Here is a 21715-nt window from a genome sequence, read left to right as displayed (position 1 = left end):
CAATACTATAAGTCCTAGGTCGGATTTTATTATTATTATTATTTTTTCTCACACTGTTAAGCCATGTGAGAGGCCATGCAAGATTTCTGTCGTACAAATTTAATGTCGGACCATTTTGATAAACGGAATAAAACGTTAAGGACTATATTGATGGCAAAGTTTCTTCGAGGATCAAACTGGAGGTTGTGGTAAATTTTGATGTATCGAATGAAATTAGTCCAGAATATAATTATGAAGTAAACAGTTTATGCAGACGAACAAAGACATGCAGGAGAGAATTGAGGTGTTAGCAATCTAAACATATTCAGTTGCTGCGTTGCATAAAATAACAGGAAATGCAACCATCACAAGTTCACTAAAGGCATTTCCTCCGTTATTCTAAGACAAGCACCCGTCAACAACTTAAATAGGCGAGCTTAAAATACGAGTTCCCACTGTTGAGAGTGTTGCATAGTATATTGGCACAAGTGTGAAATAGAGCAAGTAAAGGTGTCACTTTGTAATATATGAGTGAGAGTGTATATTTTGAATGGTCAGTGAATGAACGATAGATAGTCTTGGTTTTTCTCTCGATTTGGACCACCCACGAATATATAACAAGTAGAAAGCTGGATAGATCATGAGGAATACCATTTGTTGAGGAGCTCCAAGAGGAGGACCGCGGCAGAGTCTTTGGCCTTCTTGACGCTTGGCATTGGCTCTCCCACGCATTCATCAGTCCATCCCCTGTCGGTCGTATTCACACGCACCGCATACGTAAACCTCTTCGCATGTGCAGGGCCGCCTTCATTCACACACCTACAGGTGCAAGCAGCCTACCAATGTAAAACAACATACTATATTGATAATCCAGTCACGCAGCGGTGTCGCTATGTTATTTGATAAATGTCCAGCATGTTAGGCAGAACCATATCATTTATGGGCAGAATATTTGATGCTTTAAGAGAACTTGGTAACACAAACAAAACAAACATGCATGTCCCAGCGAGCGTGCGCATATACATCAAAAGATAAAATCAACGAATTGACGAGCATAACTTTTCAGATGAAATTGGTTGGTTCCGTATGATGATAACGCTTTCTCTTCTTAGAAAGTAATATCAATTGCCCACAACACCCCCCCCCCCCCCCCCCCCCCCCCCCCCAAAAAAAACATTTATTTATTTATTTATTTATATTTTTTCAGATTCAATGCAATGAAAGATAAATACAATGTCTTACCGATAGAACGGCATTGGCCAGTTCCGGCGCAAGCAGATATCATTTAATGTTTGCCTTGTAAATGTCGGGCTGCCATTTTTCTTCTTTCCATCTCCATTTTCGCCCTTCTCCTTTGCGAAAGTGGTCTCCCTCTCCTTCAGAATAGCCAGTGCATTCCGGGCAGCAAGTTTCTGTGCCATTTTCTTTTGTGGGTTCTGAGCTACTCCAACCTGTACGCCATCGATGAATACTTCAACTGTGGCCAAATTGCCACTACGACAGGCTTTATACTCCAAGCCCTCAGCTTGCTGCTGGCATCGCTCCTGCAGCTCACGAACCGGATGCATTGGGAGTGTTTCTGGAGTGACCATTGGGTGCAATAGAGGCTGAAAAACCTGATGAAACATAGAAATAAAACAAAGAGAACTCTTTCACCCAACACTTCCATATCAAACGCCGAAAAAAAGAATGCTCTTCATTGTGAACAAACCTTCCAGACAACGGCCGTATCCCGTTCATTGTCCAGAAATATAGCACCAGCAATTGATTCAACAATGTCACCGAGAACTTTTGGAGCTTTACAATCTCCCAAACCGAAAGAGTTAAACCCAGGCTTCGATATTTCTTCCTGAACTTCTTTTACAAAATCTCTTATCTGGGAAAGAATGAGCCAGAAGTGCCAAAATCAGGGTGGACAGAGTAATAAAGTGGTGTTGCAACACTTCAAACAGGATAAAGACAACCCAATTACCTGCCTCTCCAGAGCACTAGACCCATGCCGAAGGTGCAAATGGAGCTTGTGTTTAACAGCGACACGAGCAAAATTTTCATTGTTTACTGCAGCAGCTCGAAGGTCTGTCAAGCGCCCAGGTGGAAGATCAGTGTATGTGAAGAAAAGATGCCTCGTGATAAGGTGATCCAACACAGCATCGCCAACAAACTCCAACCGCTGGTAGCACGAGACTCCAGAAGATGGTCGGGATGCATGAGTAATAGCTTCCACCAACAGTCCCCTGTCTATGAACTTAATATTTAGCGCAGCTTCTAATGCATCAAAATTCACACTTCTAAGGACGCTCTCGGGCACATTGGATGGCTTTATTGCATGCTCTATCTCTTCATTATCGAACTCGACCTGTATTCCTACCCATTTCATGAGGTGGTTGGCAGCATTTTTCCCACCTTCCACGTAATATACCCCAATCAGTGCTTCAACAACATCTGCCAGTGTCTTACTTGACAGGACTCGGTAAGAACTCGAGTCACTCTCGAGTTCACCGTCTTCCATATCGTCATAATCCACATCACCGTTAAACTCCCTCCTAGACTCACCCTTTGTGGCTGAAGTCTCATCGTCGAACAAGGATGATTCCTCATCCTTGGTGTCCTCATCAAACACCGGAAGGACACCGGGTGCAGCCCATCTAGATGGAGCAAACCGATCTGCCTGGATGTATGATTGAAGCCCTTTGCTCAATGCATACTCGTATAAAACCATGTTGCTCACCATTTGCTGTCTCATCCTTGTAAGCTGACCCTCATGCTTCTGAGGATACTTAAGAAACAAAAACCTGCTGACGACCCATTTCAGATAGGCATCTCCCAGAAGCTCCGCCCTTTCATAGCAAAATGTCTCCTGGCACGAGGCAGCTGTCAAAGCTTCCAGGATCTGGCGAATTCAGAACACTTGATCAGATAAAAATTGTTGCAAGAAGTTAGAATGTACCATTCAATAAACTACATACCCTCGAAGCGGGGACTGGGTAATTGATTACGTCCTGAAGTTGAATAGCAAGCAGCATGCTCTCAACCCTTCTCATGATTGAGGGGAGCCTCTGAGCACCTCGAATTAGTGATCCAGGGAGTGGATGTACAAGACAAAGCTCAGGAGGGAGGAACACATAGTATGTTTTGTCAAGAGTTTCATCAGACTCCGCTGCATAATCCAATGAGAAGCATCACTCATCAAATTTATGAAACTATAAACCCATACGAAAATTACATCAAGCATCCTGTTCCACAAATCACAACAAACTAAAACTGGAGGGAGAAAAATAGAGAAATAAAAAAGATGAAGCTACATACCTTCCGAATGCTCAAATCTGGGAGATAAGAGATTCTTGCAATATGAAACGCCACGCCCTCTAATTAACGGCTGTTCCTTATGTATCAGATCAACTCCATATCTGATAATATGGAAAACGAATAGCCAAATGCACCCTTAGTTGCCCAAGAAGAACCAAAAAGCTCAACTTAATCCTCTTGGGTTCATAACTGCTATCATAGAGGTAATAGAGACTGACGGTTTACGAAAAAACCCCATAGAATGACAGCAGTTAAGGTTTTCACCCACGGGACTAAATTGAGCTTCTTTGTTCTTCTGGCACATCTAAGGTGCATTGCAGCTATTCAATGACGATGTTAGACACCAGTGTGTTTTAGGAAGCAGAAATCAAGTAAGCCGAAACAAATTCTGCCTCCTTAAAATGGAACGAATTGATCTTACTTTTGGCAGTAATAATCCGCGTATGAGCTGTACTCGAGCGGGCCAAGATACCCTTCTTTCCTCGGGAAAGAGTTATTAGCATTCATATCATAACATATTGAGTCCACATAGAACCGCTTCCCAGAGTGAGCAGCTGTCACAATTCTTCCCACTAGATCGTCTGAACTCATAAAGGAATCAGCCATCACCAATCTTTTTTGGATCATATCGGAGTAACTTTGCATTTCAAGGGCATCTCTATTAGCGACCAGTCCGGAAGCTTTCACGACGTCAAATTGTGCCACAGCACCTCTGATGCCATAGGTTGGATGGGACTTGTTCCCAAAGGCCATGCCGTGACGCAACTTGCCAAACCCGTACTCCCTCCTGTCCCCACCAAGAGTGCGCTCGTTTGTACCAAGGTAAACATCAGGTCGAGCCCTCTGCAGCGGATTGCTCCATGCATCTGTTTGCACGATTGCTTCGACCAGATTCCAGTCAATTTCTTTAAAAGGATCTATAGATTCATCGCCAACCACAGGGACAAATAGATATGCCTTTGCAGGATCCCATGGAGTGGTGGAAGGTTCAACATCCACATCAAGCACGATACTCATCAACCTTACATGAAAGCTTTTAAGAACTGTCAACTGCACAAGACCAAGAACACAAACTCAACTAAGGATGCAACTTCAGCATTTTACCCAAACAATTAAATAAATAAATATATCACCGACAAAAAGAATAGAAGAACTGACCTGATCTTCTGTGATATCAATCGCTCTCTTGTAAACAAGAGATGCTTTTGTTATCATGGTTCGCGCGATAAATAGATCCATAGACATCGATAACACCTACAATTGACGATTGCTTTTAGAGAGAGACGCTTCGTCTTGTTAACAATTAAGTATTTCCCAAGACTAGTCAAAGTACCTCTGCATCCAGCTTATTGCAAAATAGTACTGAGAAATCTGAAACTTGCGTCAGAAACTGATCTTTTGTAGAGCCAACATTTACACATTTGACGGCATACATATGTAAATGAAGCATTCTGGACCCATCACAACTTTTCCCTCCACGCAAGATCCAATCTCCCTGAAAGTTCAGCCAATTTGAGTAGGTTTACAGCCAAAAGAAATATATATATATATATATACATAAATATATAATATATAATAGAAAAATATATTTCATCAACATTTTTGTTGATCTTTCAGAATAATAAATACATACAGATGCTGCCAGAATTCAACAAAAAAGTTTTCGAGTTTTTCGTACAAAAGAAATTAATTGCATATAATTTTTTCTGCCCACTTGAAACAAATCAACAAGGAAGATTGATGGATATATGTCAAAGAAACAATTAACCAACCTGGAGAACATTAGCAACACCTTCAGGATAGAACTCTCTGTGTCGGGCAGTACCAGGAAGCGGATCTCCTTCATCAGTGGAGTCTACCCTCTTGCCTTCTTCTCCACTTCCTTTGTCCGGTAAGAGCATGTCAGTAAATGCCCCCATCTCATGGAGCTTCTTGCAGGCAGCCAGACAAACAGCCTGCACATTGGGAGCAACATATTTATTATATTCCCTAATCGGTGGAATGGGTATTCAGTAAAAAATTTAAAGGACCAAGACACCATGCCTGTTGGGCTAAGCGCATTGAGCTGCACACAGGACCCTCAAGCTTTTCAAATGGGGCATTGCAGGGGAGTTGAAGCCTGCACGAATACTCAGTGGGACCTCCAGGCTTCTCATGCTTCTCCATGATGAATTCAGGCCGAAGAATTGAGTATCTGAAGATAATAAAGAGAAAATTTAGTCCTAAGGAAAGAAGAAGAGCAGTGGAAAAATATGCTCGATATAAGAATTTAAAGTTACCGGTCACTGGGCAGCTGAGAGCAGTAAAAATGGATAAGTCCGACAGCAGAATTCAAGCTCACAACAGCACCAGTTGACTCAACCTGATACACTGTTCCTGGGGTTGCATCCACTGATATAAATTTCGAAGTATCCTTGAGATGACTAATATCGGTTCTCTCAATTGCTTCCTTTCGTAAGGTCTCTTCACTATTGCGTGCATTCCTCAAGAATGCAGCATGTGACAAATTCCCCCTAAAAATTAACAAAAGTCAGGTTCTCAAATTCTGTCATAAAAGGATGCGTATATCGAGGTGGCAATGATATAATACCTCTCGACCATCAAGATGTAATCTGATCCAGGCTTTCTTGCACGACCCCGAGACTGAATGTATGCCAGAACAGTCTTCGCTAGGTCAAAACGGATGACCACATTGCACTGTCGAATATCCAGCCCTTCCTCAGCAACACTAGTGGCAACCAGCAGGGTGACCTACACAAGCAATCTACCATATCAGCACATTCTACCCAGAGGGATATTCTATGAACCTGAGAAAGTGGACTTACTCGACCATCCCGAAACTTGCCAATTGTGTCCTGCATTTGGCACGTCCGCATCTCTTGACTATTGTTGTGGCCAATCAAGCTTGCACATTTGACAAAACTAAGAGATGGAAGTTCTGCAAAAACCTGGATATTGGTTGAAACACAAATTCAATATTAAGAACTCCATAAAGAACTGAAATTAATATCAGGGATTCGTCATGGCAGGTCCAACCTTTGGAAGAACCAAAGCAGCTACAACACGTTCGACAAATATGATTGCACGAAAATCCTCCGTGCGCTGATACTTGAGCAGTATCTTTATTAGTGATTGAACTTTTGGAGACACTTTTCCATCAGCGACGGCAGCACCAATTATCTCATCCACATGCTCCCCACCAGAAACAACTACATCAAAGAAGAACCTTTAAAGAGAGAACAATTCCACAGTAAAAGCATTATGTCCAACTATGGGTGGATCACCCAAGCTTTTCTTGTCAGTTTCAGTGACTCCACGATTAGAACATGTGAAAAGTTAATAAAAGCACTGGACCTTTTACGACAGATAACTTATTAAGGCTTTTCAAAAGTTTCTTCTGTGAGGGTTTTTTGATCAAGCAGGAAACATGTGACAGATAAGTGGTGAAATTGTCCGGGTCATGACATCTGCAAGCAGGAAATATCTAAGGCTTCTAGAGCCACTGCTACTTCGTCTCCAACCCACTACTTTCACTCTCTCTTAAACTTCAATGAAAGAAAGTGCACTTTTGGTCCTTTATAATCAACTGCTTTTTGAATTGTCCTCTTCATTTTCTTTTTCCTTTATAATCGTGTTTTATGCATGGGATTGAATGTTCAATACTGTCTTTCCATCCTTAACCTGTTAAATGGTGCTGACATGGAAACAAATTGAAAAGGTACCGACCAAGATAATTGACCATCATTTTGACATGAGAAATCAAATTGTAAATGGATTTCTCTACTTAGAGAAACCGATATTGTCTCATTTCAAGTTGTTAAAAGGAAGCCACTAAGATAAGTTTTATAGACTTACCTAGAAATCAGCAATGAAAGATTGTAAGGCATGTAAATCGCGATCAAGTTGAAAAGATAAAAGATAAGCTTTTGACCATCTATTTAATTTGTTTTTCCTTGTTTGCAGCCAAAGAAAGAAAAGAAAACATTCAAGTGTCAGGAAGAAAAAGCTCAAGGATTTCACTTGACTATTTCCTTAATTCTTGACCAATAAGCAAGACATAAGAGATCCTTTGCCGGGATTCAGACCATCACCTTTGAGCTTTAGGTGGGAGTTAGACAAACTAGATGACCGCGTGATGGGCGAGATTGGAAAAGAAAATAATAATATTCTAATATATATCTAAAAAAATTGTATTTTCGAACTAGGTAGAGAAAATAATTCTTAAACAAAGATAAGAACAATAATAATGATGATGATATTGAGTAAATTATCTACTTATAATTAAAAATAAAAGAATATTATATATATTAATCACCTAACAAAAGTACAATCAATAGAAGAGTTGCAATTGAAAAAAAATTATACTAATAAAAACAATCATATAGCTTATCTCCGATATTGATTCTTCGAACATTGAATTGTTTCTCAAACAATATAAAACTAACGACAAAATTTTAGATAAAAAATTAAAACTAATAAACTATTATCTTTATGTAAATATGCAATTACTCGTAAAAATAAATGAAAAATCGCGTGAAAACATAAACTTGACAATAATGGAGTATGAAGAGAGAAGAACCCAAAGAGAGAGAGCAAAGGAAACAAGACATGAGATTTGTAATTATATATCACTTTTAATAGGATTTTATACTATGAGTTAAGAAAACGTAATAGGAAACATCATATATGAATTATTTCATTCTTAATCTCAAATTAGTAAATAATATTATATGCAAATTATTTCCTTAATAATTAATAAAAAGTATTCCTTTCCTTTTTATTAAAATACTCTACTATAATATCAGTATATACACACACAACAAAACATCTACATAATTAGAATAATATAATATATTATATATTTCACTATCATCCACTTTTCTTAATAGTAAATAAGAAAATATTATGAATATAAAGGACAATCTATACAATAATATTTTCTTGGTAAAAAAATTATAAAATTTCCTTAGTATAAATGATGATGACATGGCAATGCAAGAGACTTGTTTTATATTTTTGATGATGTGATAGCGTGAGAAATCAGCTCGGAACTTTATTATTATTATTATTATTATTATTATATATTATATATATAAATATGGACGTGAATCTTTATAGCAAGAACAATGCAAAAATAGAAATGGACTATATTGCTTCTAAAAACTGAGTAATTATTATTGTATTCGATTTTGCCAATAAGAGGGTCATGAGGCTCGCTAACCATGGCTATCAGGAAGTTCGCCCTCCTCTATCTCATCAGGTTCTGTCCCTTCAGATGTTATATTGTCCGATTCTTTCATGTCCCTATCAGAAACAGCCCCCTCTGATAATTGGCATTGTAAGAGTGACACAACCTTAGTTAAGTAAGATTCCTGGAACTTGACATCGAGCTGGTAATTTGTCCTCTCGTCATTTTGTAAAGCCGTCAAAAATGATTGCGCAACCTGCAAAGAAAGAACCAACTCAACCACTGCATAATAATCTGATAAATTTAAGCAAGATTCGTGCCGAAGTCTGCAGCACCTTGTAAGCACACCATTGACCAAGTTCACCAAGAGCATAGTTGATAGCTCTCAGCTTCTGTATTAAATTAGCAGCACCATCACTCTCTGTTCTCTCGGAGACGCCATAAATTTGATGCAATTCTTCCTTGGCACCTGCATCTCTTGCGCCCATAAATTGCCACTTGCTCCTCCTAGAGCTAGATTGTGCAGCTTCTTCCACAGCCACTTCCATTTGTTTTATTTGTTCATGGAGGGACCACAAGCTAGCTGCTCTATCATACTCCACCACAACCTCGGAGGGCATCGGGACATGCTTTTCCAGCTCCTTACGATCCTTTATGGTGCAAACTGTGGAATCCAGCTTGCTTTCGAGATTATGGATCTTAATAGCACAGTCAACTTGGCTAGAAACCCCTGCATGTTACATAAGAGGATAACTCCTAAATCAGTTAATAATACTGAAGGGAAAATCCAAGACTGAATACAGGAGCCATGAGAACGAACTAAGGGAGTTGGAAATGTACCCTTTAAGTTGACAGGTGAAGCAGTCATCCCAAAAACAGACGGTCTCTTTTCCTTTGGCGTCGTATGATAAAACTCAGACATTACCAAAGAATAAGGATGTTTCTTTACAGCATGATGGCACTCGTCCAAAATAAGAAGATTTATCATTTCCATTTTAATTATGCTGTGCCTCAAGACGTTCAGTAATATCTGAGCAGTCATTACTAGTACCTGCAATGAGAAGGAATGTATTATAGAACCACTTCACCAGATGAATATTGACCTTTTCTTTTCGGCTGAGATATGAAAGAACATCTTGAGAAAGATGATTCCAGCTCTGAAAAGGGTAATAAAATGAAATGTTGGGATCTCATCCCAATCCATTTTTGAGGTGCAACGTATAAATGAGCACATTGAAGCTGCTATCTGCAACCAAATAGATGACTTATACCTTACAACTCAGATGCCAGAGAAGGAATTAGCAGGTTAGTGTCTGTAACTAAGTTAAGACTATGATAAGATTCATGTGGTGGATATAAAACAAGAGTTTACTTAAGGTATCTATATCTAAATCTAAATCTAAATCTATGCATAATATTTTGTGAGGCTCATCAATGAGTCCGTCACCACATTATAAAAAGGAAATTAATGCTCTACATTTTTTTTACTCTCTCTCTCTCTCTCAATTTCTGAACCAAAGTAAAATTTGGATCTTTCTATAGAGATAACAGCTGAACTGATATGTGAAAGTTTAAGTTAGGATGATCAAAATGGGATGTCATGAATAAAAAGAAGCAAACAACAGTGACTTGATCAGCCTGGAAATGGTTCTTCATGATGAAGCAGCAAAGGATTCTCTTAAATATCGCTATTTTTTATTTGATGAGGAGAAATTAACAAAAATGAAAGGTATTTCCTATTCTACTATGCACGATGTGTGAGCTCCATGCCTATATCTATATATATAAGAAAAAAGAGGTGAGGTAGAACCAGCTTTTTTTTTGAAGAAAAAAAGGAGGTTTGAAGTAGTGGGCTGTCACCCACCCCACGCACTCCGATTTTTTACCAGCATAGGTACCCTCACAGGACTCAGCCCCCCACTAAGGCGCCAGTGGTGAGCAGGCCTGCTTACTTGTACTCCCCCAGGTTCGTGTAAGAACCCCCCTATAGTCCTTCCTGGCTACACTGAAGACTCTTGCATTAGGAGATCTGTGGTTGCACAGGGAGGTCACTCGAACTTGGTACTTCAAGCCAAATGTCCCAGGTTGTTACCACTAGACCACCAGTCCTCGGTGGTAGGTGTGACAGCTTGATGGCCTCAAAATGAACCAATGTGTCATTAACATTATATTTGAATTTTTTAGTTTTAAAATTTTTCCATAAATTATTTGTAAGTAGTATGTCTAATGAGATTTTCATCTTTCACATGGTTTATGATGAGATGCAATTATCTACAGAATATTTTGTGAGACCCGTCATCTGGATTTGTAACAACATTATAGATTCAAAGATAACAATAGATTGTGACTGATCCTGATTATAGAAAATATTGCTTCCATTAGAGAGAGAGAGAGAGTATTGAGGGTCTTTTATATACATTTTTTTTTCATTTTAGTTTATACATAATTCATGTATTCACGATTTTTTTTTAATTTATGAAGAGAGGGAGGAAGAATTGAATTTCCGATGAGACTTATTAGCTAAATAATGAATTGTAGCATTCTTCCCGTTTTTATATTGTTATCCATAGATTTTACTCTGTATTCCCTTCTTAAATCCTGAAATTTTTTAATTTGCATAAAGGAAAAACTTTTCACGTTACTTGATTACTGTAAGTTTAATTGACATTTTATTAATGATTCTTTCATATATAGATACCATCCAATAGATTGTTTCAAGTAATATGACTAATATTAATCAAACTTCATTTTAATTTTTAAACCCGCACATCAAAGGGGCCCTACTTTCGGGTATTATCGTTGTTATACTAAATTGTCCCAGCTGACCTTTGGAATAATTGGAAGCATTGGCAGCAACAGGATAAAAACTGCTGCCTGTGCAGCAGACTCGTAAAAATGCTTGCCAATCAAATCAACAGACAAACTAACAGACTGGTAATAATGCTCTTAAGAAAGGAGAACTACCTTTGAGAGTGAACTCTCAAGTCTCATAAGAGCGTTATTACTTATTACCAGTCTCATGAGAACCACCTTCCGAGAGTGAACTCTCAAGTCTCATGAGAGCGTCATTAAGAAAGGAACTACCTTTTGAGAGTGTGAGAGCATTATTACCAGTCTGAAAGGATAAGTGAACTTTGTTACTAATCGAATCAACAGACTGGTAATAATGCTCTCAGAAGGTAGTTGCCTAATCGCCACAGAATGTTATGTTGATAACATAATACAGAATGAAATATAACTTCTAAACCGCCTCCTTTTAACCTAGAACAGAAAAGGGAACCGACAAAGCAGCAAAAATAGGTTTCCTATCCCGGGAAATGCAGGTAAAAGTTGAGCTCCATCGACAACCGCATGTAAAATACTCTTGTGTAGCTGGTCAGAAGGATGCATGGTAAATGATGTGCTTCTGAAAGGCATGGACAGAAGTCTAGCCAAATCAAGCAAGTAGGACTTAAGTCTTGGAATTCATGTGAGAACAAAACAAGGTTAGTATCAGCATTTTTTTTTTTTTAAAGGATGTAATATTGAGTATAGGATTGTGTACCAAATGCAAGTTCAACACATTACACAGCAGGTTCTTGATAAATCATATGTTTCATCTCCTCTTTAGGATTTTGTTGTCAAAACAATTGTAAGACAATGCAGTTTATCTCAGTTATATTCCAATACAAGCAAAGTAATTGTATCTCTTCACAAAGATAAATCTACATTTTGCCTTTTACACTTCCAGCTAATTCAATGGCTGCTCCAACTATTGTATGCAAATGTAACTTTCCTTTTTCATCTCCTCGAATCCATTTACTATCCACCCCATAATGTTCTTGCCAATATCTCTCTCTCTCTCTCTCTCTCTCTCTCCCCCCCCCCCCCCCCCCCCCCCCCCCCCCCCTCTCTCTCCCTATTTAGCCAAGTGACTATTTTAGAATTCAAACTTTGTTTTGCTAAGGAATATTTATTTAAATGTCTCTTACTTTGGTTCAATATTCACAGACTGTCAATTTTCCCCCATGCTTAGAACATACCGAAGCTTTAGGAAAGGATTTATTGACAATAATTATGTTCATTATGGTGGGTCAGAAAGGAGTTAAGACATCTTCAAGTCTATAAAATTCAGAAAGGCTTAGATAACGAGCTTCCTTTCCTGCATAGTATCTTCTTTTCCAGTGCTATATGCTTCATTCAATATGATTGGTACGCTTGTTCTGTGCTAGTGCAACTCATGCACAAGATTGAAGAACTGGAACTCTAGCTGGATCATATATGAAAAAAATGCCCGGCACAACCAAGAAAACAAGCTTCAGATGTACCTGCTTTGTTTCGAACTCCCGGTGCCACCTTCTAGCATCCCAGAAATCCTGTCCCATTTCACCACAATAATGGCCTACTTGGAAACCAGTTCGCTCCCGAATGACTTCTGCTTGCTGAAAGCGCACAGGAACGAGATGGCAGTTGGCACAGAGGCTTATTCAGGAAAACACATTATAACTACAAAACTCAAAATCCGAAGCATTCGCGGGACACACATTACCTGGTAGACTAAAGGAACTTTGGGGACCAAGAATACAGCCAGCATTTTCTTGTTCAGCTTCTGCAAATCACTACAAACACTTTTCATTAGTAGAACAGCGATTAAGGTCTTCCCCGCCCCAGTTTCAAGGAACGCTATCGTGTTCTTTCTCTTGGCCTGTTCGAGAACATCCAGCTGATACTGACGAGCTTGCTCTTCGGGAGGCTTCTCCTTAGTCTCCTCGGGCCTGTCCTGCACCTGTCCACTGTCTTGGTGACCGTTGGCGTTGGACTTCCCATCTCGGTTACGCTCGGCTTCCCAGGCACCCATGCGGAAAACTATCTCATTGGTCCCGAGACGGTCCCTCTCCCAATAACCCCGGGGTTCCCGCTCCCTCCAGTCCCTCTCTCTACCATCCCTCCGAGAACCGGCACAGTAATGCTCTCTTCTGCGGACATGGTCCCGATCTCTTCTATCGGTCTCATCCGAGTCCCTCGACCTCTTACGGTTGAAGCATCTTTCCTTGTCCCTGTCCCTTTGAAACCAATGCCCCTTGCCTGAGTGAAACCTGTCATTCTTAAAACTGCCAAACCGGGCCCTCTTGCCGCCCCTTTCCTCCCCAACAGAGTCCCGGTCCCTCTCTCGGTTCCCATTCCTCGGAGCTTCGTTGTGCGGCGACTTGCAAACCGCGTCTCCCTGCTGTTGCCAGACGGAATCAGACGGGACCGTGGCTTCAGGCTGCTGCAGCAGCGGTGGCGCTGCAGAGGGGTTCCCGTCGGCCCCGAACTGGGCACCGGGAGGAGGAGGAGGCGGGGGAGGATGAGAGGTGGGGACTCCGGCACCGCTCTTGATGCTATCGAGGATGTGATCGATGCCGCCGAAGAAATCATTAACGTTGACGAGGGCGTCCTGATCAGAGCTGGCGGTGTCAGCGGGGGGGAAATTGATGAACTCGCCCATGACGTCGCAGGACATGTCCTCGCAGGCGTCCAGCCAGTAAGAGGAATGAGGGCCGTCGGCGGCGTTCTCCGAAACCCTAGAATCCTTCTCCATTTCTCCTACTAACACAGTCTCTACCTCCGGCCGAAGCAGGGCTGGCTACACCACCAGCAATAGTGTACGCATAGAGAGAACGAGAGAGCGAGAGGGAGAGAGAGATTGACCCTGCGGAATGAAGAAATCACGCCGGTGACTGGAATGATTCGATTCTGGAGAAGGATAATGGGGCAGAATGGAATGGGATGCTGCGGAATCGAATTGAATGATGAGTGCTGAGGGAGAGGGAGACAGCCTGAGAGAGAGAGGGATTCTCTGGGAGAGTGGGAAGAGAGAGAGTGTGTCAGGAGATTAGCGTGACATGAAGACCTTCAACTGAACTGGAACACGAAGTAATCGCCTCGGACATGGTTTTTTTCTTTTTTTTCTTTTTTTCTTGTTCTTTTTTCCTTCTGAGTGGAAGATCCCTCGGACATGGACAGACGACTGCTTCCCCTGCGTCAGAAGTCGCACGAGTTCAGTGGTGATCGAGTTCCAGCCGAAAGATACGAATTGTCAAACTCAGTTGGACGGATGTTTTATATAAATTAATGAAATATAAGTATATATGTATGTGATTATAATTATATAAAGATTATTGTTGCCAAATACAAGTAAAAATTTAATGTGGACCCACGATCAATGGACGAGGCCAGTCCACTTAAAACATACCATACTGATGAAACCGTTAGATAAGACCCGACCGTGACATTATTGCTAGACTCTAATCTCTATCAAAATAGATACTCCACCTCATTCATGGAAGGGCCGAGAATAGGGGGTTGTAATCGTTTTTCCTAGAGTTCTACACGTCTTAAAGAAATCTATATTTATATATATATATAAAGTAAACTAACAATTTGTCCATCAATAGATCGATGTTACATTAAATCTGATTTCAAAAAAATTTTATATCAATTTTGACATTGACCTATTAAATGTACATCATATTGCCCCTTCCATTTGTTTATCGTTAAAAACTCAACGGAATCATCTGACGGTATAGGCGATATGATGTACATTTAATTGATTAATGTCAAAATTGAAGTAACCATCTGACATAATGGGTAATATGATGTATATTTAATAGATCAATATCAAAGTTGATGTAAAAAAAGTAAGAAATAATGTCGCATCAGATGTTTCCGTTCATTATTGGATGACAGGCAGACGAAAATGGTATTTGATGTACACTTAATCTATCAAGATCTAATTTGATGTAAAAATTTTCATGAGATCTAATTTGATGTAATATTAATATCTCGAGAGGCAAATTGTTAGTTTACTCATATATATAAGAGAAAATAATCTCATATATTCTAACCTTTTCAAATTTTCTTAAATATATCTCGTAGTCTTAAAATTATCTGAAAAGACGTAACGTTTCTATATTGTTTGCCATCTATCCTACTGTTACTTTTTCCATCTAGAATAGACAGAAAAGCTGACTCGACTCCATTAAGCCGTGACTATGCCTACGTGGAAAAATAGTGGGCCATCTTTACTCATCTCTCTTGTTCTCTTCTCTTTCAGTTCCCACTGTGCCAAACTTTCCCAAATTTTGTCTCTCTCCATAAACCCAGAAATTAGGTTTTCGAATTCTCTCCGATCGGAAGCAAATCTTCGAGATTGAACGTGGCGTCAACGATTACGATTATTGAAGGAAGTCTTTGGATATTTTTTTCCGAAACAGAATGCTGAGGGATACCCTCTGAAATTCCCTCCTGATCGAATCCGTTCTGTTGACGATTATGATTGTTGAATCTCGTCTTTGGATTTTATTTTATTTTCCATAACATAATGCTAAGGGATACCCCCCTCCCGATCGAATCCGTTATGTTGACGATTACGATTGTTGAAGAAGTCTTTGGATTTTTTTTTCCGAAATAGAATGTTGAGGGATACCCTCTGAAATCCCCTCCCGATCAAATCCATTCTGGTTTTTTTCCCCCCCCCCGTCGTTGGAAGGCCTATACTCGGAGTTTCCCTAGAGTTGATCTATTCTGTTTTTTTCCTTTAGGAAAAAAAAGCTCGCATCGTTCTGTATTTCCATGGCGAGTTCTTCTCTATTTGCTTCTCAGCTGTTTGTTTGCAATGTACCTTTTGGTAAGAGGAAAATTCCCAGCTTTTGATAAATTTCTCTTTGCGTTTTAATCTTGAAAGAGTTGAAAACCCAGAAAAGCAACATGTTATGAAGTTTCATAACCCGAGCAATACTTTTGGTTTTCACAGCCACACTGGCCTCTTGATGGAAATTATGTGATCTTGACTGATTGTTGGAGTCGAGGGAGGGAGCTGAGTTAGGAATTGACTGGCATGGAAGCCGTCATTGGACGTGGAATAGGAGAGTGAGCTTCCAAAGGAAAGCACCGAAGAGTGGAGACATATGATTCAAGGGAATCTTCAACCGTTTCTGGGAGCAATGCGGCCCTTTGTAGCTGCGGATTGCGAGTCCAACAGAAGACATAGCTCACAGCTAACAACCTAGGTAGAAAGTTTGTTAGATGCCCAAGGTACTGGGAAAATGGAGGGTGTAGGTATTTTAGGTGGATTGACCATCCATTTGAAGTTTCTCAGCAGAAATCGATTTCAGAAATTGCTGAAGAAGAAGTTTCATCGTCTGAATGGAAAAAGAAGTATATGAAATTTAAGATTAATGAATTGGAGGGAGAGTTAAAGCACCTACATAATAGTAATTCTTGTGATGTTAGGGTAGTTGTTTCTGCAATTTGCATATGTATTATGATTGGAATTTTGTTTGGGATGTGGTTGGGGTGCAAGTTCTGTATTGGCAAGTAGGAGGAGGCCCTGGAGATGGGTAAATGCAATAATATCACCTGTAGGCTTGTACTCTGTACGGAGTGGACTCCATTATTTATAATGAAATATAAGGTTTGTCGGATATCTTCTTTGATCTGTCGGTCATTGACTATTTGCCCTGAATATGCTCATATTGCCATGCATGACCTTATGTTTAGTTCTGTTCTGATAACCAAAAACTTCACTTCCATGCAGTCCTAATATCCTATAAGGTGCATGCAAATGACGTTATTCATACAACATGGCATTATGTTTCCCCACCATATCAACAATCTTTTGGTAAAAATAAGTTGAGAATAGAATTTCCATGAGTGAATCACCTCAAGCAATACATTAGAGGTGGAATTATTCTCATTACATCAAGATTGAGCTTTTCCTGTCACACAACCATCGCAAGGTTGCCAAAAATTTGCTAAAAATCTCAATGAATGGTTATTCGGGAAATCAACGAAAACAAAACCAAAAAAAGAAAGAAGACATCGAAAGAAAAGAAAACGACGGTGATAGTTTGGTCTAATCACTCGTAGAAGTAATGAACAATATCCCATACATGTAAATACTGTCAGAATGGTGGCCAAGACAAGATGTTTTCCCTCCCAATGGGCCATGATCGAACCACCAAACGAACAAGAAGATTTACAATGAGTCCTAACAGACCGAAACAAGAAAGAGTTCATCTTCAAGCTACAAATCACGCTCTACCATTTTCTCTAACAACGACATCCTCAGCAGCTGCAATGACAGTATCTCCTGCCCCAGAGTCATTCCTATTTCCATCCAAATCGAATTTACCAATCGCAGCTTATGAAGATTCCCTCCGAACTTCAAGTAATTGAATGCTTTCAAGTTTCAAAGTCGATACATCCATACTACTGGGACAAGTTCTATTTCCTCAGGATACATATCAACACACATATGAAGCTCTTACTCAAAATGCACATTTAAAACACATGATCCAGGCCTAGTAGATGTGATATAAATTAATCGACCAAGGATCGGGACAAACCACTGTCTCGCTGCATCGCAAGTAAAGGTATCTCAACTGTATCAAATCACGGAGTCTCAACAATTGACGCTAACTTAACCTGCGATATAACTACAGCTTTTTAAAATACAAAAGATAGGGAAATTGATGAAAGATATATATTAAGAAGGGGAAACAAAAAGAGAGACGATGATGAACTGGGCACTCGCATTAACCAAAACAAGCCTAAGAAAACATGAGCCCTTACGAGGACTAGGATTATTCCCTACAGAGCTAGTATGCTCCCAGAAAGTACAGTACCATCATATCGTAAGCTAATGCAAAATTTGTGCTGCCTCGGATTCTTGCAAATTTTCTTTTGCTGCAATGCCCTTGTATACGTTGTTGATGGGCTGAAAAAACTAATGCAGTACATTCTTCTTCCTACTGAAAAGCCATCCCATATTCAAACCAAGCAACTAAACATAACCCAACCATTTTCACATCAAGGGCCTCCACTGATGTCGTTCATTGCTGCTCATTCCTATGCAGGGAACTCTGTTCATGCATCTGCACATAACTTTGCTGAAGATGCCGTTGTTGCTGCTCATTCCTAAGAGTTGGTTCATGCATCTGAGATTCCTCGACTAACAAATTACCCTCCAAGCCTTCCCATGTAACACGTTCGAAATGGTTGATCTGGCACATGAGCAACACATACAAGGTTTAGAATATCTTTCAAATGAATATTATAAGTAACATTGTTATAATGACATACACAAACATAACTCCTTCCACTTTCTCCAGTAAATACTCCAACCCCTTTCTTTGCTTGTGACAAGTCTCTGAAAATTTGAGCCTGAACATTTGGCTCTCCTTTCTTCCCCGAGCTTGTCGGTCCTTTTTCTTTCCTTCTAATCTGCAAGTGCAATAAACCAAGCATCTGTTAAAAATATGAAACTTGACATAACTATGTAATATGCGTCAAAGACTTATTAAACCTGAAGTTTTTGCCCTGTCTTCTGTGTTATGTGTACTATATGGAAAGTTCTTCCTTGAACTCCCATAAGTAGAAGGTTGCCCTATCTCTGTGGTAGGCGCTACATCTCTATGCTGCCCCTGCAGTGTGCCAGCTTGAATTACTTTCCTCTGAACATCCATTTGCTAGTCCAATAACATCTAATCCCCTTGTCTAACCTGTCAATCAAGATATAACCCACAAAGAGTTGCATCAGGAAGCAGTTAAATATAAACTAACAATAAAATTTATTTTAAAAACTTACTTCACTTGTTCCATCATTTGACTGTTTTCTTTTCTTTTTACAAGTACTCTTGTTGTGACCATACGCCTTGCATATCGAGCACTTCCTTGAACTCCTATAACTAAAAGATTGTCCTGCCTTTATGGTACGTGCTGCAGCTCTATGCTGCCCCAGTTTTGTATCAGCTTGAATCACTTGGTTTTGAACATCCACTTGTTGGTCCAATAACATCCCATCCTCTTGTCTAACCTGCCAATCAATTCACTGTTCGTTGGAGTGGAGTGACGAAGGTAAACCAATGAAACTAGTTAAAAAAAAAACTTACTTCACATGTTTCACCATTGGGTTGTTTTCCTTTCTTTCTGCACGTAGTCATATTGTGACCATATTCCTTGCACATTGAGCACTTCATTTCCATTCCTTTTCTTGAAAGTTTAGATCCCTTGGGTTCTTGTTCACTAATATGCTTTGTTCTATTTTTCTTTGGTCTTCCTGGTTGTTTCTTAATAGGAGGAGGGAACACAAGATCACATTCATGCTTAGACCATAGGTGCTTACCATTCAGTGGAGGAATTAACTATTGATAGGCTAGCATATACTATCTCTCTTTAGCCAGCTACTAACATAATCTTCAACATCTTGCCGCAATATATTGATGCAGCTCACAACATGCAGGCATGGTATTCCTGTTAGATTTCATCTCCTACAAGTGCAAGTCCTAGCAGGTAAGTCAACAACATATGCATTCCCAAAATGCCCAACTTGGAATCTCCAATCACCACCATGTGTGGGCTCACAGTACCTAGCACCGTCCTTGTTCTCCTCTACTATTTTCCTTAACCTAGGGCATAAAACATCAGTAGAACCCACAAAGAGCTCCTTCTTCTCTGCCATTCTCTTCATAAGTGCAGTCCTAATATCTTCTAACAAGTCTATTATATGCTTACTCCTAGCAAGCAATATATAGTTATTGAAACACTCACATATGTTGTTGTCTACAACATCACACTTTGGCCACTCATTGATATATGCTCTATAAAACTTCTTGACACCAATCTCCTCAAAATCATCAGTAGCCTGTGCTGAGAGTGCTCTCATCTCATTCATAATTCTTCTAAACCCTGCCTCAGTTGTGATCCGAACATATCTCCAGAAACAAGACTTCAATGCAAGTCCTGTATGCCTTTTCTTCCAATTTGCATATAAATGTCTTGCACAATTTATGTGCTCCATATGAGGTAAGAGAGACCTAACTGCATTCTCAAGCCCCTGCATATATATGATGAAAGCACCCTAATCATCATAAAGAAACTAAAAAAAAAAAAGGAAGAAGGGGAAATCAATACCTTATGTTGGTCACTGACAATGGTCCAACCAAATCCTTCAGAGAGTCCCAAGTCATTCTTTAAGAGATGAATAAACCATCTCCAAGAGGCCTCATTTTCTCCTTCTACTACTGCCCATGCAAGTGGAAACATTTGATTGTCTCTATCTCTCCCGACTGCACATAAAAGTTGGCCCCCCAATTCAGTCTTTAAGAGATGAATAAACCATCTCCAAGATGCCTCATTTTCTCATTCTACCACTGCCCATGCAAGTGGGAACATTTGATTGTCTCCATCTCTCACGACTGCACATAAAAGTTGGCTCCCTAATTCAGTCTTCAAGAAACAACCATCTAGACCAACCACTCTTCTATAGCCTTCAAGAAAACCCCTTCTCAATCCTTCGAAGCAAACATACATCATCTTCAATCTAACAACTGAATCGGATGTGTCTCTATCAATTACAAGTTCAAATGTGATATCCTTATTCATCTTCTTCAGCTCAGCAACATAGGAGGGCAACAAATGATAGTGCTCAATCACAGTTCCTTATATCATCTTCCGTGCATAAGACCTAGTATTGTAACAAGTCGCCTTACTCACAATGATCCCAAACTTCTTATTTAATTCTCGCATCAAATCTATAACCTTCCAATTCATATTAGTTCGAAAGTTCTCTAAAAAGTGGTGTGCTATCCAATCATAGGTTGCCTGGTTGTTTCTTGAAACCCTGTTACATGTGTGTTGGTCATTCAAAGTCTTCACGACAAATGCTTCCCTTTTTTGCAACCAGTTAGCATATAGTCACCAAGGGCAGTCTTTGCATATTGCCTCCATCTTACCATTACCACCAGACTTCTTCCATTTTATAGAATATCCATTCCAAATGGCATAATTCTTCACAGTAGTTTTCAACTGGTTAGGTGTCTCAAACATCAAGCCTATTTTAAAATTTATACTCTGCATATCGCGCTTTGCATTAAAAATCTTGAATATCTTTCCCTTTCTACCGTTTTCTCCCTCATCATTAGTGCTGTTGGGAGTAACAATTTCATCACACGAATTAACATAATCACTCTCATATCCAAGGCAACTAGTTTGCTAAGCTAGTCATTTTTTAGCCTGAAATGTCATCTTCTTGTTTCTTTGACCAGCCATGAATTCCTCATTATCATTCTCACTTCCGTACTCATCATCATCAATTAAATAGGCATCAGTGATATCTGAGTCGCGAGGTGGATGGTACTCAGGATCATCATCATTCTCTTCATCATTGTCATGAGCATCATTTCCTCCTTCATCCCACTACACATTCGTAAAACCATCAAC

At 39.7% G+C, this 21715-nt stretch overlaps 1 protein-coding gene across 2 annotated transcripts; it reads right to left on the bottom strand.

Moving 5' to 3' along the window:
* Nucleotides 1-284: 284 nt before the first annotated feature.
* LOC116192388 (endoribonuclease Dicer homolog 1) lies at nt 285-14501 on the bottom strand. Of its 2 annotated transcripts, none has more exons than XM_031520927.1 (20): nt 13002-14498; nt 12781-12894; nt 9314-9524; nt 8809-9203; nt 8507-8729; nt 6322-6494; nt 6111-6233; nt 5876-6036; nt 5565-5798; nt 5329-5479; nt 5058-5240; nt 4619-4780; nt 4444-4539; nt 3707-4335; nt 3286-3386; nt 2946-3136; nt 1952-2869; nt 1691-1855; nt 1222-1595; nt 285-798 (listed from the first exon to the last, which is right to left on the bottom strand). In XM_031520927.1, exons 1-20 carry the CDS (start codon nt 14031-14033, stop codon nt 618-620), a joined length of 5817 nt encoding a protein of 1938 aa, XP_031376787.1. In that variant the 5' UTR covers nt 14034-14498; the 3' UTR covers nt 285-617. The 2 variants fall into 2 exon arrangements, with proteins under 2 accessions (XP_031376787.1, XP_031376788.1); XM_031520928.1 differs by having other exon boundaries at nt 656-815; nt 13002-14501.
* Between the last annotated feature and the right edge of the window lie 7214 nt (nt 14502-21715).

Source organism: Punica granatum, chromosome 1, assembly GCF_007655135.1.
Source record: "Punica granatum isolate Tunisia-2019 chromosome 1, ASM765513v2, whole genome shotgun sequence".
Taxonomy (NCBI): Eukaryota; Viridiplantae; Streptophyta; class Magnoliopsida; order Myrtales; family Lythraceae; genus Punica; species Punica granatum.
Note: the sequence above shows the minus strand (reverse complement) of the source record. Positions and strands in the feature narration are given on the sequence as shown.

What these genes read in the sequence shown, in the direction of transcription:
- LOC116192388 (XM_031520927.1), bottom strand. Translation starts at nt 14,033, where the DNA reads ATGGAGAAGGATTCTAGGGTTTCGGAGAACGCCGCCGACGGCCCTCAT. An exon ending in CGAACTTCCTGATAGCCATG is followed by an intron (nt 6,495 to 8,506) that starts GTTAGCGAGCCT and finishes TCTTTGATGTAG; the next exon opens with TTGTTTCTGGTGGGGAGCAT. An exon ending in TTGATATCACAGAAGATCAG is followed by an intron (nt 4,336 to 4,443) that starts GTCAGTTCTTCT and finishes GGTCTTGTGCAG; the next exon opens with TTGACAGTTCTTAAAAGCTT.